Source organism: Maylandia zebra, linkage group LG18 (genome assembly GCF_041146795.1).
Source record: "Maylandia zebra isolate NMK-2024a linkage group LG18, Mzebra_GT3a, whole genome shotgun sequence".
Classification (NCBI taxonomy): Eukaryota; Metazoa; Chordata; class Actinopteri; order Cichliformes; family Cichlidae; genus Maylandia; species Maylandia zebra.
The window spans coordinates 33,078,455-33,098,123 of NC_135184.1; the positions used below are offsets into that span (position 1 = coordinate 33,078,455).

Genomic DNA, 19,669 nt, shown 5'->3' on the forward strand with positions numbered 1-19,669 from the left:
TTCGAAGAGCGCTCCAACAGCCCCCCTGAGGCCGATAAAGCGCATGTCAAATGGTTCAACGTGGCCTTTGAACGGCAAGAAAAACCTTGAGGGTCGGGGGGGATGGGAAAGGAGGGCAGAACGCACCGCCATGGAGGTGAACGGATGAACACATGTTACGAATCAACAACGAGAGGCTGCCAGCTCTTGTCTAGGAAGCGAGCCATCACCACAGGTTGCAAAATAAACTCTGGTGCCCCGTGAAGCAGTCTGTTGCAAGAAATGTAAACATTCGCTCTCAGAGAGGAGTGAGAGGAAGACGGAGCGAAAGAAGGCAGGGGAGAGAAAAGTGTAGAAGACAGAGGGAGAAAATGAGCAAAGGTAAGAAGGAGAGTTGTAGGTAGCAGTTTGTCAGCCTTCACTGCTGACTGCACCTATTTCTGGACCCTGACGGCAGGGTGATACTTTCGCTGAGGGCTCTCAAAGCGCTGCACAAGAGCAAGCTTCACTTCAAATGCCAGCACTCGCATTTAAGCCGGGCTGGCACGACCATTAAATGTTTCCCTAACAGCTTCATCTTGACAGAAAGAAAGCCTAACAAGCTCTGGATGGAGAGAACGAGCCTGTTGTTTTTTTTTACTTCATCCACACAAACAAAAGCCAAGTCTGTGTTTGAGAGATGCCTCCTGCTGTTTGCCGAAACCTATTCGTGAACAAAACCCGCGTGACGAAAACGTTTCGTGTAGCAGCCCCACAGCCCTTTCTGGTTTGGCCACTTGTTGGACAAAAACAGACACTCCTGTTAAATTAACGGAAGCGTGAGTGTTTCGACAGATGATGTGGCAGCTCACATCGTAACTTTTCCCTTTTGCCCAATCATTCAGTCTTACCTGATTCAAATCTCGAGTATTCCAGCTCCTTGAAAAGGAGTCAGCTGGCCCCACTAGGGCTGTGCGTTATGACCAAAATCTCATGTCCCGATATTAAGACATCTATCGTCCCGATAACGATATAAATCACAAAAATGTAACATTTTCTGTAAATGCTGTGAATCTCGAGCAGCTCGACCTGAAGTGTTTCCAGCTGTGTGTCATGTAGCTGGAGTCGAGTGTTGTAACCGATGCATGAAACGATACATTTTTAGACATAAGCTGTAACGGCGCCGTTTTCTTTGTGAGTATTTATTACACGGCGTGCTGCGGGGAAAAGCCTGTTCTAACGTTTGAGTCTAAGGTTTATTTTTTAGCACCTGGCGGCTCGTTTTTACTTCTCATCCGTAAATATTCTGCATCTTTCACGTGATTCAGTTTATTTTGAAAAGTCTCAACAGGATCTTGAGCTTTATTGTGAAAGGTTTATGTGGAACAAGCGGACACGCCGTGGTTTTACCGTCGTTGTTGCTAACGACAACGCATAAAAACAAAGGCTTGTCCGTCCTTAGTGTGGTTATATACTATATAAGATATAGTATAAGAGAAGTATAAGATAAATATAAGAGAAAGAGAGAACTTTAGGAAATTAATATAGCCACTACAGTGACCATCAGAACGATGAAACAATATTGCCGTAAACAGTTTATTTTGCGACACCACGAAATAAACGATAGTGTAAAATGAAACGATAGATGTTTTTATATCCGATAGATATCGTTATATCGAACAGCCCTAGGCCCCACGGGATAAAACCAAACAACATCACATATGACTATTGACTCAAAGTATATCAAGTATTTCAGATATGCACAGTGGCCACAGCTGCAGAACAATCTAAACATTATCAACATTATCTGTTTATGTTGAATGATTAATAATACTGAAATGTCATGAACGTCCAGGCTTTTTGTGTGTGGCGGCAGTGAAAATAAGCAATGTGGGTCACGCTGTGTTAAAAACCTGTAATTGCCTACACCTGCATACATCGAGCCCCATAGAAACAGAGAGTTCTGGAAAAAGGCTGAGCCTTCATTACCCCCCCTCTTGCTCCATCACCCTGCTGGAGCCGCGGCAGTCAGGATGCACACTCTCATGGCTGTTTAGTTCACTTCCTTGAAACGACCCCCGCTTGCTGAGTTGCTGTTTTACAGTGGCCGAGGAAACCGCAGACCGTCAGACACCTCGCTGCTCCCACACTTATACCCTCCACCTCTCCCTTTCCCTGTAAAAGAGCAGTTAGTGGCAGTCTGGCAGCTCATTTATTATGACGGCAGCTGCAGACTCGCTGAACTCCTCCATTTAAGAAGGAGCTGCCAGTGAGTCATGGCGTGCTGCGGACATAAAGGAGACAGCGGAGGTTCAGCCAACTGTAGGCCATATGAATTAACAGGCAGGGCCCCCTCAAAGAGTGTCAGGAATATGTGGCTTTACAGTAGCCAAACAGAGTATATTTGACGGTGGTGGGAGAGCTGGGGAGTAAGTGACTTCCTAAATGTCAACAGGGGAGAGAAGTTCTCATGAAAGCACAGAAAAATAAGGGGAAAAAGATGTGTTTATGTGGCCTGGTTTCCACCACAGGCTGACCTGGGCTAACTCATTATTATTCATACCATTCCTCTTAGCCACTTAATATATACAGCAATCATTTAGCGCAATTAGTGTAACGCGATACGTTTGCATCTCGTAACGAGCATGAGCGAGCTGTCACCAGGGCAAGTATGTTAGGATGAATAAACAAAGACGGCCAGCGTGTTCCTCAAATAGAGGGACGTGCAGGGGATCCTTTGCAAGCCCAACAGAAAATTCCATTTTAAAATGCCATCTATGTTACACGCCTGCATCACACATTAAAATTGAAACCAGAGACGTTTACATTCAGAGCTTATTTTGGAACACAGCTTAAATAATACGGTGAAATTTGCGCTTCATGCCCAAGTCTGTGCCGACGTCCATCGCTTCATGTCGAAGGTGTGAAAACAGCGTAGCAGCGTGATGAAAACCTGCTTATTTACAATTTGACTGGAAAAGCTTGTGCCGCTAGTCTCCTCCGTTGTTTAAAATACAGATGAGGGAGACTAAATAGGCGCAGTCGTTAACAGGAGCAAGGGGAAAGTAGCAGGGATCTGTGCTTGTTTGCTTAGCAGAAGTCTCCTGCACAGTGCTCGTGCCAAAAGACACAGATTTCTACTACTGCAAACAGGAAGAATCTGCCTTCAGCTTCTAAGCTCCATCTTCATTGAAAATGAGGAAGCCAAATAACACTTTTTTTTACAGTAGATTGAAGGTTCTGTTTATTAAAAATGACCCAACAAATAATAATAATAATGATAACAATAATAAATAGCATAAACAAATTAAACCTGATTGTATCAAAGCAACTGAAATTGATGTGTGTCTCCTTGTGTGGCTCTGGAAAAGTGTGTTTGTGTACCTTCCTGGTGGAGAGTGTAGATGGGCAGCAGTCTCCTCCATCATACTGGCAGTAGGCCCTGTTGTTTATGGTGTCACACCAGCCGTCCCCTCCAAAAGGCTAGACACAAGTTACAAACAAGAAACACTGTTATGGTTGGAGAAATAATCCTTCCCCAAATATGAATTTTACCTTGCACAACATGAAACACCGGGAATGCCAAAAAAAATGACTCAGCATCTTCCCAGAAAACAGAATTTTACTTAGTGGCACACACTGCCACACAATTAAGTTGTTTGGGACATATTTCCATGAAACAAAATATCAAGGAATCAAAATAAACACTTGTGCTGAATAATCAGAGGCCAATTCAACTTGTATATTCAGGCATACCAGGAAATCCATCTTGTGGTCACTGGCAGCTCTGGCAAAGCTCACGAAACCGGGTAACTAATGAAAGAGGATGATTGCTGTCTACTGACCGAGATAGGTCTGGGTGTTCAGCTCAGTGGACAAGTGGGCATGTGACTGTACCAGCAAAGCACTTCCCAAGGTAGGTTAAATAAACCACAGTCACACAAAACATAAAGAAATCTCAATCACAGTTAAAGATGGCTTCTTACGTCAAAGATGATTACATCTGTGGTTACTGAATACAACAGCTAAAGTTCTGTTGATTTAACAGATGCATGACTTCTTGGCTTTGCTGCTATGGAATATGCCATGTGCAAACATTATTAGCTAGCTTAGGTAGGTGACTTTTAGCTGGGCCTTGAGTAAGCAGTCAGCTGGACGCAGGTTAGAATGGTCTGCCTGCATATCTGAATAACAGAAAATCAAAATTAGACTGAACATAGTGTTGGTGGTGGCGTCCAACAATTAAGGTTCAGGCGTGCCATGAGACTTTGTTACAACCATATATATAATGATGAATTGCTCTTTTACCGTCTCAATACTTTGTAGGCACTCAATTCCACTAAAAATAACCCAGAGTTTCTGTCAAACAGAACCTCAGTCCATTCTAACAGTTGGGAATGGTGGGAATTATGAGAGCGTATACAACAAAGTCTCTGATTAACAGCAAGGATATGTCTGTGAAGGTTCTCAGTCATCCAGGTCATCGTAGTCTAAAGAGCTTGGAAAGAAAAACGTCTGGATATCTTTAGGTTGCTTGAAGATGTTTCACCTCTCATCCGAGAAGCTTCTTCAGTTCTGAGGTCAAATGGTGGGGAGTCCCAGATTTAAGTCCTAGGGAGTGTCCCTCAAAAGGGTCATGAACCCCCTGTTGATCCTCTGCCTAATCACACGAGTCAAGATGCGAAAACGGACGTAGGTCACAATCGGCCAAGGTTTCGGGTAAACCCGCTGTAAAACCTAGCCCCACCCTATCATGTGATTTCCTTGGCTGAGTTTGTCTTTCTACCTCCTCTTTGACTCCCACCACCCTCTGGAACACAAACTTGGAGTAATCAAGACCTTACAACACCGGGTAGAAAATGTTCCCTCTAAGCCTGAATGAAGGAAAAAAGAGGGAACACACACATGCAAAGGAGGCTCTTAAAACATGTGGATATCCTAATTGGGTGTTCTTAAAGTCAGCAAAGATGCACAGAAAAGAAGACCAGACACCAGCGAGGGAGGATAAGAAGGACAGACGCAACAACATTGTCATCCCCTATGTAGCCGGTGTATCAGAGAAACTCAGGAGAGTTTTCTCCAAGCATGACATCCCAGTGTATTTCAGACCCAGCAACACGCTCAGACAGAAACTGGTTCACCTGAAAGACCAAACGCCAAAACACAAACTTAACAATGTGGTGTTTGCTGTACAGTGCAGCGAGGAATGCTCAGACCTCTACATTGGAGAGACCAAACAGCCACTTCACAAGCGCATGGCACAACATAGAAGAGCCACCTCCACAGGACAAGACTCAGCAGTCCATCTGCATCTTAAGGATAAAGGACACTCTTTCGAGGATGTTCACATTTTGGACAGAGAGGACAGATGGTTTGAAAGAAGAGAGAAAGAAGCATCTATGTCCCCGACACCGTAACACCCACTCACACCCTGGGCCATCTGACCTCAGGAAATCACATGATAGGGTGGGGCTAGGTTTCACAGCGGGTTCACCCAAAAACCTGGGCTAATTGTGACCTACACCCGTTTTCACACATTGACTTTTGGGGGACACTCCCCCAGGACTTAAATGTAGGATTCTCCACCATGTGACCTTAGAACTGAAGAAGCTTCTCAGATGAGAGGTGAAACGTCTTCAAGCATCTTAAAGAAGTCCAGATGCTTTTCTTTCCAAGCTCTTTAGAACAGCAAGGATACAATAACACATAAACCAAACCACTAACTAGAAGTACAACCCACTGGCTCAAGAAATGGGAGCTGTAGAGAGTACAGCAAAGCAACCTTTTCTAAAAGCATAACCTGGACAGGGGGCGGAGCTGAAGATGCTAAAAAGAGATCTGAACCAAAGGGAACAAGAAAATTGGATTTTGCGAAAGCATATGGAAAGGGTATGGATGCATGTTAGAGGGCACTGTAAAGCAAAAGAAATCTCACACGGCATAATCAAATGCTGCAATGCTACAAGCTGGTTGGTAAATGTCTTTGCCTCTTACAATACAATAAAACAAACTAATGAGATGTCACAGGCTGTTTCACACAGACGGGAAAACGGTTGTGTTGAAATTTTGTCTCACTCCTAGGAGTGTTTACAGTGCACAATAACTGTAAAACCACTATAGTAAGGCATGCTAAGCTGTGAGTTTGTCAGAGATTTTATAAAGTGACAAAAAAAGCGGTGCCCTCTGTGATCTTCTGTCACCTCTTTGTCCTGTGAAAATTATTGAATAGCATATTAATATTGTATTAAAGCAGTCTGCCCTTGATCTACCACTCTGGCTTCAACATTTATCCGATGCCTGAAAAGCCTTCCTTTTAAAGTTGCAGACTTCAAAAATAAGTTTGTTCTTCAGGCAGAACGCAATAACATCATTTGGGCGTTAGCCTGGCCTTCCCAAATATGAGTGCAGTCATCTTCAGTTATCTCCAGGCTCCCATTTCTGTTTTCCATGGATGGTGACTTCAAGTCCTTGTTGTTAGATGTGGTTTCTGTTTCATTAGAGTGCAACCTTTTGCATATCTTTGTAGAAACCCTGGCGCTACCTTGGTCCATTGGCATAATTTCTCAAGATGACCATTTTTGCATTGATTACTACAAATAAACTCTTATATAAACTAGAGATGGACCGATCCGATATTACGTATCGGTATCGGTCGATACTGACCTAAATTACTGGATCGGATATCGGAGAAAAATAAAAAATGTAATCCGATCCATTAAATATCACGAAAGCACCTCACAAAACTTGCAACACGCCGTAACTCGCCTCAGAACGTTAGCACGTCGGAGCAGTATGCATCACGTGATAGAGCGGCTGTGGCATGCGGGACCTGTCGGTGGTCTGGATAGCATGTGGAGCTTCGCTAGCAACCTGGCATTTCATCTCCGACAAAGTTATCCCCGAGAGAAGTAAAGCAAGTGTGTAAGTCCATCTCTGAATGTTTGTAAAGCATTCCCACGTTAAGCTTAACAAGCGACTGCCTCTCACTCTCCGGCTGCTACTTCAATCATGAAACTGCTTAAATGATCAGCTGATCGGCTTTTCTGTCGCGAGTCTGTCTCTCGTTTGTTTTTGGCCCACTTTGCACCAGAAAGAGGAAACCAGCGGCTGAACAACAGCAGCACGTTTAAGCTTGATCAGCTGTTGTTAGAATTTATTTATTATTACTTTCTACTCGAGGATCTTTTTCTACGTAGCTGACGCTGGTAACTGTGCAGGGGCGGATCTAGCAAAGTTTAGCCAGGGGGGCCGATAGGGCATTAACAGGGAAAAGGGGGCACAAAGACATACTTTTCTTTCTTATTCTCATTTAAAATGTCGAGCTTTTAATAAATAATTATCTGACACCCAAAGTTTTAATTTGATGTAAAATGAATAGAAGTCAATTACTGTACATAGTGACTATTAAGTCTAATATATATACCCTAGTAAGCTATAGTACTTTTTACTTTGGGAAGGTACCATCTGTGCAGTCTGCAATTTTGTTGAAGAAAGATGTTGAATCTATTTAATATTTCTTGAAAAATAATTGATTTCTGTGCTTCTTTTTTCACACTGCATCAAATTAAGGTTGATTATGTCGATTAAGCATCATGAGGTGGCGCGTGAGGGGTGGTTCCCTATTTTTTATTTATTTATTTTTGTTGTTGCTGGGAGTTGGAACCCTATTAGTTAGGTTGCTTAATATTTACGCTAAGTACTCTTTAAAATACCAGAATAGGGAGGATGGTGTAGGTCTAAGTTTATTAGATTGATCAGTATTGCTGAACTATGAAATATTTTTTTTGTATACAGGTATAACAGAATAGCTTTAGTGTAGTTGTTGTTTTAAACTTGAGTATGAACTTGCAGACTTGCAAAATGCAGCAAGATATTTTAAAAAACAGTTTTGTTGATTAAAAAACACTATATCGGATTCATATCGGTATCGGCAGATATCCAAATTTATGATATCGGTATCGGTATCGGACATAAAAAAAGTGGTATCGTGCCATCTCTAATATAAACTCACCTTGCATTAATTGTTATTTTGCTAAACAGCAAACCTTGCACTGGCAAGTCGTAGCAATTAAATAATTGTAACTATATGGAAGGGAAAGCTTTAAGTGATTTTGATGCGGTCCTAAAGTTACACTACAGTAAATAGGGATATATACCAACATGATAAACACAGTAATATAGCCTTAGAGTACATAAGGTGTGAATGCGGCAGAGATGAGTAAAGTGTTATATCCAGTTTACAGTCCTGCTGAATCACTGTGATGAAGTAAAAATGATGACTACAAAGATTCTTCAAAGCAATTTAGCAATCTAGGTTTGGTTTGACATTGTTGACCTAGGATAAATAAAGTAGATGGACATAATTTGATGACTGATATGCTTTAAGTTACTTAGAATACCTTTAGTGTAAACAGTTTTTTGCAATGCCTTGGCCAGTGTGGGAGTCCTGCTGGAGAAACTTTGGAGTGGCACGCAATTTTCTGGAATGAAAGTTACACAGAATCTTAAACGCGATGATGAAAGTCTTTTTAATGTTTTCCACTGAACCTTAAGGGCTTGAAGGGCCTGACGTGCCAACAATATGAAAATAAGTGCTGAGTGCCAAAGATAGTTTTGGTTTCCTCTGATGAGCTGATGGAGATATTTCAAAGACTAACAGTAGACTTTTACCTAACCTGCGCAGGGGGAGAGAGCAGCTGCTGAGAAGATTTCTGGATATTTCTCTTCACTTCAAAGAACTCCCTACTTGACAAATCCCCTTGCCTTTTCTGACTAAATGGCCACGGACAAAAATAAATCTATTTAATTGTTCTGTCTCTAAGTAAATACTTTACCAGTAATTGCACCAGATGTTTCACTACAATCACAGCTTGTATGTAAATCTCTGAATAACCTTCATGACAAAAAGTTGCTTAGCCTAATGGCAAGTTTAATTTGAAATTTCCAGCTCTGACCTTTATTCTGGATTTTGTCAGCGTTCCCATGCTTGTCCTTCCTTGCTGAAAACTGTTTAAATAAGCAGACCCCACACTTTGCCCAGATGAGGTTAATTTGGAGGCCAGGGCTCATGCTGAGGTTAATTAGTATTTACATTCCCTTCCAGGCAGAAAATATCTTGTGATCACAAGAAACACACAGACCCAGGAATAATATTAAAACAGCAAGAACTGGCTATCCACTTCAGTCCCGTACGGGTAATTAAAAGGTCAGCTGGTTTGTGTATTATCTTTAACTCCACTCCAATCAGTGTAAAAGAAACAGGCATAAAAAGCAGAAGCAGCCAATCCCAAACCTCACTTACACGAATATTCTGAGTAGTCATCCACACCTGACAAGCTCTTCACCCAAGTTTATATAACACAGGTATGAATTCTAGAAAACCCTCTGCTGTCAAGCAGCAGTATATTATATGATTGTTTTTTTTTTAATTTCCTACCAGGAATTTATATCATTCTTTACATGGCCTGACCCCAGTCACTGCACATCCTTCTGAAAACTGTTTCCCCCTTTCTCTTCTCCATATGACTCACTAACAGAGAAGAAAAGATTTCTTCTGCCAGGTAGGACAGTTCAGGGAGTTTTACTCTTTGTTTGATGCTTCTTTGGTCTTTGTTTTAAAGGTATGTATATTTGGGAGGTGGCTGTTTTTCTGATGTTAAGATTGTAAAATTCTTTTATACAGCTTTGCTTTAAAAAAAAGAGCGTAAAAGCAAAGTTATTGATTTATTGGTCAATCTATGTCCCTACACTCACCTATGGTCACAAGCTCTGGGTAGTGGCCAAAGAATGAAATTAGCTTCGTGAGCTGTCTTTTAGAGACAGGATGAGGAGCTTGGTCATTTTGGATGCTGCTGCTCCTCCACATTGACAGGAACCAGTTCAAACATCTGATTAGATTGCCTTCTAGACATCGCCTAGGGGACGTATTTCGGGCATGTCCTAACGGGAGGAGAACCCAGGGCAGACTCAGGAGTCACGGGCGAGATTATACTATTAGCTGGCCTGGGAAGGACTCGGTGCCCAGCTGGATCAGGGAAGTCTGAGTTTCTCCGCTTAGACTCCTGCCCCCATGACCCAAACCTGAGTAAGTGGCAGACAATGGATGGATGGATAATTCTATGTAGTGCAACAGGTATTTGATATGTTCATTTAAAAAAAGTATTTTGAGCAGAACGTAGATTATTCTGAAAGATAAGTTTACATGCAGTCCATTTATAATCACATCATTACCACATGTTTAGCTATTACCTGGCAACTGTAAAGAAGCCTGTATATTCCACTGTCACACTTATAGTATAGCTTGCATCTTGCACAGATCATAACACTCATTCACAGGAGGTCTGTCTGTTTATGCAGAACTATTGTTAAATGACAAAAACACAGATATACCTAATCCATGTTTTGCTTAATCATTTAATCCTTCATTAGCTGTACCTTACTACTGATTTTAAAGATACTGTACAGCATTTTATGATGAGATGAAGGGGAGCACTGTGACCATCTACCAAATGTTTTCAGCAGATGGATTCTATCCTCCGTGCCTAAATGCCTTATATGAAGTCATGCATAAGTCAATGCATTTCTCTGGCTGCACACTCTTACTACAGTCTTTGTTCTTATGATCTCGGTGAAGACATGTCTTTTTCTGTGATGTAATCCTTTTATGGGACTGAAAGGTAGATAAAACATTACATATAACAGTTTTGGTATGGTAGTTGCACGGGATGTCTATGTTGGTTTTAAGAAAGAGTGGAAACAGAGGCAAGGTGCAAAGAGGGTGCAATGGCATCTGGATGAGAGCATAGAGCATATGCAGCACATGTGGTCTGGTATAATTTACAGTGTTGTCATGGAGGAGTGGGCTATAAGCAACTGTTTTGCCTAGCAACATTCACGGGAAGGTGGAAGGGGAAAATGAAGTGCTGGCAGGTGGGAAGAATATTTTAATACCATGAGACATCAACAGTTTATGTGTTCCATCAGTAGTTCCAGCCTTTTCTGAACCAAGAAGGCGAATGCCAAATAAAAACTCTCTGGTTTTATGAATTTAGGTGATTTACTGTCATTGCTACAGTATTTGTGAACTGAAATGCATGCTAAATTGCACATTAAACCACTTTTCAATTAGAATACAAACTACAGGTCACAAGTCTTTCTATAGTTATGCTACAGTGGCCTTAGACACATGGCATCACCTAATCAACTGTGTTGATTATGTCAGAACAAATAAACTACTACTAAATACTAACCAGTTTGAAAGGTACACTGTTCCAAAAAATAGTAATGTCAAAGTATCTTACTGTATATTTTACAGTTTTGTACTGTCTTTCTAGAATATCATGAAATTTACATAAGTAGACGGTGATTTTACATGTCAAAGGTAAAATAACATAACATCACTGTAAATATAGTAAAACACAATTTACTTGTTTTTTAAATATATTTTTTTGTACACATGCATATTTTGATTGTAAAAATACATTCAGAAATGTATCATCATTTCACAAATATTTGTCTGTTATGTGAGAGAATGATCTGTTAAATTCAAATGTAATACTATGGAAAAATATATAAAATGATCGAAAATTAATGAGAATAATCAATAATTAAAGGAGTATTTGAATTATAATTGTGCTGAAAATGTCATGTCATCTAGGTCTGATTCAATAATTCAGAGGTAACATGTGAAAATATAATTAATAGGAATAAAAACAAAAAAAAAACATATAAAACATTGCACGCTGTGCTAATTATATATTTTAAAAAAATAAATGTAGAGCTAGGAATTGCAATTAATATAAATCTCAAAGTATTCCCAACATTCCTGAACAGAAATAGGCCTCTGCACCTGGGGTTAGGGTGTGGCCATGAAAACAATGTGACATGCCATTGGATGTTGGGACACATGACGCTAAGCATCGGCCAATGAATGTGAACTAACAACCACAAGCTCGCAGGTATGGCTGCACTGTAGGAAAACATCCTAATATGAAAGTATTTTACTGCATTTTACAGTTTTGTTCTTCTAGAATATCATTAAAGTTACGTAAATAGACTGCTTTCACATTTCAAATGTAAATTAACGTTAAATCACTGTAATGTAATAAAACATAATTTTCATGATTATTAAATGTATCTGTCTGTACATATGCATATTTAGATTGTTAAAATACATTCACAAATGTATCATGATTTCACAAATATCTGTCCGTTATTTGAAAGATTGAACTGTTGAATTCAAATGTAATGCTATGGAAAAATGCCTTTTCCAAGCGCTTTTAGACATTAAATTAGGAACATTTTAACGTGATCAAACAATGAAATTACCTATAAACAAGGTCAATGAATGTGGCAATATGAATCATAATACATAAATGTACAGAAATATACAGTTAACAGTTGGTTTAAATAATAATGGATTGCATGCCCTGGGACAGACTGACAGAGGCGAGGCTGCCATATGACCCTCTGGTCATCACCAGTAGGCGGAGAGTCTTGACCACGGACACAATACCGAGAGTGTCCGAGCCGGGGTTCGAACCGGCAACCTTCTGATCACAAGGCGAACTGCCAACTCTTGAGCCACGATCGCCCTAAATTGCAATGATAATAATACTTATGTGATGTAACACAAGCTTATAGGAATCACTGTAAATGTTTTATTACATTTACAGTGATTTTACCTTAATTTACATTTGAAATGTAAAATCAGTCTATTTATGTAAATTTAATGATATTTTAGAAGAACAGTACAAAACTGTAAAATACACAGTAAAATACTTTTATATTACAGTTTTTTTTTTACAGTGTAGCTTAAATGAACTACCACATGTAAATTTTACTTTTTGTTGACTTGGACATTTACAGATCCAGAAAAGTTCCGGTTTTATTGATTTGTCACATTAATGTCAAAGCAGTCGCATTAGTAGCAGCCTCTTGAAATTAAAGACAAAATAGATGCAACAAGTAAAAGAAAATGCTCCGTAATTAACATATTAAAAACCAAATGAAAAAACGGGAATAATCAAAAGGAAGAAGAATGTTACTTTAGGGAATATTTAAAATGGTTTCTGAGTGGTGTAGTTTGGAGACGTGTAAATCTCTGTATTTTTACCGAGGGCATAACATCATGGGGACTATATTTGTGTTGCTGATTCCGTTTCAGTTTGACACGATTACAATCCTTGTTATTAATCTCTGTCTCTCGTTCACAGCATGTCTTTATCCTGTCTTCCTTCTCTCACCCCAACCAGTCGCAGCAGATGGCCCCGCCCCTCCCTGAGCCTGGTTCTGCCGGAGGTTTCTTCCTGTTAAAAGGGAGTTTTTCCTTCCCACTGTCGCCAAAGTGCTTGCTCATAGGGGGTCATATGAATGTTGGGTTTTTCTCTGTATGTTTTATTGTAGGGTCTACCTTACAATATAAAGCGCCCTGAGGCAACTGTTGTTGTGATTTGGCGCTGTATAAATGAAACTGAATTGAATTTAATTGAACTATTTGTGCACGATGCTTAGCCTTTTTATTGTATTGAATTCCTAGCCACCAGCATATGACAAAGCCCGCTAAATAATGTACAGTGAAATATTAAAGGTACCCAATTAAAGAATTCTAACTAATGTTTTGCAAATATACGTAGATTTACTGGAAAATTGTCTTTGTTTTAAAATCTTTGTTGTAGACTGCTTTTAAACTAAGCTTTGAGTCTGCCTAAATAATGACTCTAAATCTAGCATAAGCCAGTGATTAATTTATTTTCCTTTTTCAGATAATCCATTAGGCTTGGCAGGCAATCCACCATTTGGCAATGCCAGGACCCCTTGGAAAAATAAGCTTCTTTGGCCAGATTTGAAAGGGATTCTTGTAAAGTGTGAGAACATCAGTTTCTGCCTGTGATTTGTCATCATGAAAATGAAGCACATCACACACTGGCTCTAGTATCTTGAGTAGTGATGACAACAGGGATACGGCATGTTTTGCTTCATGTTTTGTATTACTGGAAAGCTCCGTCTGAGACAGTAAATTTAATGTGGTTATGCCCAAAAATGTGCAGTTGTTTTTAGGATTTATTAGCCCATATCTCAGCACTAACAGAGTGCTGAGATATGGGCAAAACCAAATGAGATCCTTCTGATATTTACACTTTCGTAGCATGTGAAAGCACATTTGAGACGCACTATGTTCAGATAGAATTTCACTGATACTTTACCAAAGACAAGTGTGTGTAATAGAATTACGCACAGTAGATTGGAGGAAAAAGAAAAGAGTTACTTCAAATGTCCAAGTTTAATTCAGAACTGCCTGGCTGCTTCTAAGCTTACCTCACAGGACTGGATGCAATGAATGTGTTGAGGGTCAGGGTACCACTTCATCATTCCTGTGCAGACTATGCTCTGGGAAACAAAGCACACAACAACATTAGTGAAGCAATGCAGCCACAGGAAATGGATCGCTGCAGTCTTTGGCATAGAAAATAATACTACACTTAGAAACAAAAACATTTTTATAGCAATGTTTTTGAGTTTCAGTTGACCTCCAAAGGAAGGGTGTCACTGAGTGTCTGATACACATTTTGAATATGAAAACCACTTTGTTGTCTGTTGAGAAGTGCGACTTCTATGACTGAATTTGATGGATCTTGTGGAATGACTATGTAACGGTGATTTTTTGAGACTACTACTATTCAGCGGCATTCCATCAGGGCAAGCAGGGCAGGCAATACTTGACTAGTAAAGCCCTAAATTGGACATCAATTTAACCGGACCCAAGTTAGAGTGTCTCTCTGCTTTTACCTCAAATACAACACTGTCACAATGCTACTGGCATCTTTGCACCATCCTTTACATTACTGCTATCTTGTAGCTGTAGGTGGTTACTGTCTCTTAAGCACACTTAACTCTGCTTCTCTGTGACTCTATTGAAATTTATAGCATAACTGGTTTATTTAATATCAGTATCCATGCCCCGTTAACAATACCTCATAAACTACAAGACCTTTTTTCTTGTTGTTTGTGGATGTGCATTTTAGATAAGCCTATGTAATATCATGGAAAGCTAAGGGGTGACTAGCATGCTAGACAAACTGCTGCTGGCTCTGCTTTCACTGTTCTGAGATCAGTTACTCTTCACATTGTCGGGAGTAAAAGTAAGCATCAGCAAGTAAAAAAGCACCATGTGATTAATAATTTTATCAGTTTTCTCTTACTAACCACCGAAGCCAATGTGTAATGTAGAGAAGCACATTAGCAAAGAAAGCCTTCATGATGGAGATCAGTGCCTGTCGTGCTCAGTTTAATAAAACTATCAAATTGAACTTGTGCAGAACCTCACCAGCACTGTCACGTTAATCCCATGGTTGACCAGCTGTTTCACTAATACACCACCTTTATTTTTCATTGATATTGTATCGGGCTTGGTAACATGACTGTTGTGTTATCAGCGTTATTATGTTGAGAACTGTCTCTCAGGTAAGACTCTTACACTGGAGCATAGAGCTTTACAGCATGTTCTGACATGAAGTCAGTCATCGTCTCTGCTTCCCTTTTCGTAAAAATGACCGCATGTCACTGCAACGATTAGATTATTATTGGATGCCGTCTAAAAAGTTGGGGTTAGATGAGAATTAATCCGTTTTAGAGTGACCAGTAGTTGGCTAAAGCATGATGAAAGGAATCCTACTCGTTAATATTATTTTAGTGTCTTGTGTGCAAAATTGTGCGTTTGACCTATGGATGACTTAAAGAAAGCACAAGAAAACAGCACAGTGTGTAAAACCTGGCCCCTGTGTGCTTACAATGAAATTCCATTCCTAATATTGTAGTCAGATTACAGTTACTGTCTTCGCAGGAAGTCAATTTTCCTCGCTTGCCTTGAACCGTATAAAAATGAATAAAACTACATCTTGCATTCATTCTGACTGGAAGCCATAGATATCCTATTGTTTTCACAGACATGTGCAGTACATTATGAATATTTGTTGTCTTTTTGAAGTATTTGTCATGCGAGAAAAATCATGTTTTTGTACAACTTAAGGAAATGCAAAAGTCAATATTTTGCGGTTAATTTTGGGTGAGGCTGTGGTCTTCTGCCATTTTTTGACCCAAAGAATTTACAAGGTGGTTAGTAGACAGCAGACTGACTAACTAACAAATATGGACAGAGAAAGTGGATCCTCCCCTGTGACTTTCTGTGCACCCTGACCCAGTAACGGAGACCTGATTCCGAAGTACTTGAGATAACACAATCCCTCAAAATCACAAGGCAGTGTCAGAGATATGGCGTAAGAAACCAGACCTCAATCCAACTATTTGACCTTGGCAAGGGCGGAAAAACTGGCTGGTGGGCTGACTGACCACCCAAAAGTAAGACGAAACTGGAGCACTGTTTGCAACAGCATTAACGTAGAAGCGACTCCTAAGATTGAGTAACATGACCCGCCTTTGAAGCAAAACAACCCTGTAACTCAGACCCATGAGCTGACATTCCAAGTTGTTTTTTTTCATGGCGACTTGTATACACTGTGTATACACTATGAGAAATGTGTGTAATTCCTAAAAGGCTTGACGTCAACTGGAACCTTTACTCTCACTATCTGCCTGCGATTTCCAGTAATCCAACAAGTCCTGAATGATAACGGACACAGTCGCATACACATGTAGTGAATTTTGCTGGGTGATTAGCTGATGCAGCTGGGAATAAAAATGTTTTCTAAAAAACTCCTAAAGATACTATCTTGCCAGTGATTCAATCAGATACCTGATATGAAACACATTAGCTCATTCTATGATGAATTTGGAAAATGTCAGCTGCAGTTTGACAGAGATTAATTTTTAGACACTCTCAGTTACTTACAGACCACTTGAAATGGTTTCTGTTGAAAATTAAACTGATATTTCTGTGTTTTCTTTACTAACTAAACACACTGCAACATATTACTTTTGAGCACATGTTATGGTCTCAATTTAGGACTTTAAATGAACACTTAAAGCCACCAAAAAGATCTCAAATCTAAAATTTCATGACTGAGGAGTTGAAACCTGAATGTAGAAAAAAAAAAGGGTAATTCCTCTTCAACTATTACTATTTAAAAATGCAAAAATGTGTACAAATGTATTGCTTATGATAGCTGCATAGCTTTTTAGCTACTGTTACTCTGTGTGGGGCCTCGTTGTAGCTGTGTGAGTTCTCTCTGGGTACTAGTTTCCACCCAAAATCCAAAGGCATTCATGTTGCTAGGTTAGGTTTACACCTAACCTAGCAACCCAAATATCACTCAGTGTTTGCTCTGGACTGACGATCTCCAGCGTGTACCACATTTGTTGTAAAATGACAGCTTGGATACTCACGCTGAACTGGACAAGTGGTTAAAAGAATGGTTGGATGAATAAACTCATATATATCGGCTTATAAATCACAGAACATGTATTTCTTTTTAATACTTTTAAGATTAGGCTTAAAACTTTCCTTTTGGCTAAAGTTGGGCTGGATCAGGTGACGCTGAATCCTCCCTTAGTTATGCTGGTGTAGGCTGTAGGATTCCCATGATGCATTGAGTGTTTCTTCTTCAGTCACCTTTCTCACTCACTATGTGTTAACAGACCTCTCTGCACTAAATCAAACTTGTTATTAACCTCTGTCTCTCTTCCACAGCATGTCTTTATCCTGTCTTCCTCTCTCACCCCAACCCCCACTCGTGGCAGATGGCCCCGCCCCTCCCTGAGCCTGGTTCTGCCGGAGGTTTCTTCCTGTTAAAAGGGAGTTTTTCCTTCTCACTGTTGCCAAAGTGCTTGCTCATAGGGGGTCATGTGATTGTTGGGTTTTTCTCTGTATGTATTACTGTAAGGTCTACCTTACAATATAAAGCACCTTGAGGCGACTACTGTTGTGATTTGGCGCTGTGTAAATAAAACAGAATTGAACTGAATAGTTGTTTAAGAATATCATTTTCTCAACATACCCATCAGTCTCCTCCACTGATGGGTATGTTTTGCCCAGAGGTACTATTCAAATATTTCCTCTGAGTTATCAATTCTGTCACTAGTTAGCTAACATAAACGAATATAAGTCTATTAGCCGTAACTAACCAACCACACGATGTCATTTTCCTTACTGACAAAAGATGGTGTTAACCATGTTTTAAAAATGTTCAACTTTCAGCACTAACTTCTTAAATCGATAATATCAGTTATATCAGTTAGTTTTTGAGAGCAGGGCTCAATGGTGTATATCAGCCTTTATGTGTTTAGCATCTTGGGGCCCGTTCTTCGTACCTCGCTAAGTGAGTTAGCTGGATTTGATTGTTGACGATTTCGCGTGATCTTGGATCGTTCGGTTCTCCGAAGCTCCTCCGGGACTTGCTGTCATAGCAACAGATCCGTAAGCGTAAACCTGCTCGGGAGCAGGCTTACTTTATGTAAACAGGATTAGATCACGGCCACTCAGGTATGTCCGCTTCATGTATACGAAAGCAACAGCGATATTTTACCACTGTTTTACCATAAATAAATATTATCAATGTAACTAAAGATAATGCAGCACTTGATCCTTTTATTGATTCCATACAGATACATACAGGTCATATCCTAAAAAAAGGGAAATGTACTATTAATCATTCTATTTCATGTATTTGATTATTTCAGATGTAATTCATATTTTAGAGTAGTAATACGTATACGCGAGCAGCCCATTGCGGAAGGTGCAAGATTGATAAGGAGAGTTCTCAGAATTCAGCGTATATTGCGGGATAGACAGGATCCTTTAGCTCAGCGCGACAGTGTGCTCATAGAGATATCGATTTTCCCGTGAGGGTATTATTCACTTAACCAACTTGTTGACGAGGGGGTGCAGGACCACCACCTGTCTTTTTTTGCTCTGCCCTTTTCTTGGTTGCTGTTATAAACAAACAAACAGAGTATTCCAGGGTCTCTTTTCAAGAGACTAAAAGCAATATAAGTGATAAATATTACCATTCTGTAGAATATTCTTATATTTCACTTTTACTTGTTCCCATGTTCTAGTGGGTCCTGTTGTGACTCTAATGTGAAAGGGGATATAATGTAATATAATATAATAAATTTACCCTACCGCCTACTGGTGTTGGCCAGAGGGGCCGATGGCGCGATATGGCAGCCTGGCTTCTGTCAGTCTGCCCCAGGGCAGCTGTGGCTACACCTGTAGCTGCCTCCACCAGTGTGTGAATGTGAGAGTGACTGAATAGTGGCATTGTAAAGCGCTTTGGGTGCCTTGAAAAGCACTATATCAATCCACTCCATTATTATTGTTATTATTAAATTACTTACGAGTTTAATTTGTCAGCAACTTCCTGCCAGCCCTCTCTCCTTGCTTTTGCAGCCTTTGCAGTGTTCCCTTGCATTTTAATTAAACTCTGAAACTCCTGAAATCCCTCAATCAAGAGTTCTTGCTCTGCTGCCGAAAAATACTGAGCGCGCTCCTTCGACATTTTCGCCGACCAATCAAAGGGTTGCCGATCAATGTTTCTACTATCGATGCATAGCCCCTGTTAAGCCACCCAGTGATCTCACATTACTTCATCCAGCTGTACTAATCGTCAACAACAGGTGTGTTCGGAGAACCGGAATGGCGAGCTCAAAGTTAGCGCGATGATTTGATCTTGGATGTAGTAAGCGAGGTACTAAGAACGGACCCCAGGCGTTCTTTGATTTCATGTTTTCTTTTGTTTTTTTGTTTTTGTATGTG

General features: G+C 40.1%; 1 protein-coding gene and 1 long non-coding RNA gene across 2 annotated transcripts in view; one reads left to right on the forward strand and one right to left on the reverse strand.

Annotated features, from left to right (window-relative positions):
- The window catches only part of pappa2 (pappalysin 2), a 92,050-nt gene that overhangs the window by 1,738 nt on the left and 70,643 nt on the right, over nucleotides 1–19,669 (reverse strand). The window contains exons 25-26 of the mRNA XM_004565080.6: nucleotides 14,275–14,346; nucleotides 3,343–3,441 (exon numbers count right to left, since the gene is read on the reverse strand). Of these exons, the coding sequence (XP_004565137.3) occupies nucleotides 3,343–3,441; nucleotides 14,275–14,346 (171 nt within the window). The remainder of the gene's footprint in view (nucleotides 1–3,342; nucleotides 3,442–14,274; nucleotides 14,347–19,669) is intronic.
- On the forward strand, nucleotides 18–17,876 carry LOC143413771 (uncharacterized). Its single transcript, XR_013094387.1, has 3 exons — nucleotides 18–360; nucleotides 3,709–3,874; nucleotides 17,603–17,876. It is a non-coding gene; the product is annotated as an uncharacterized LOC143413771 (long non-coding RNA).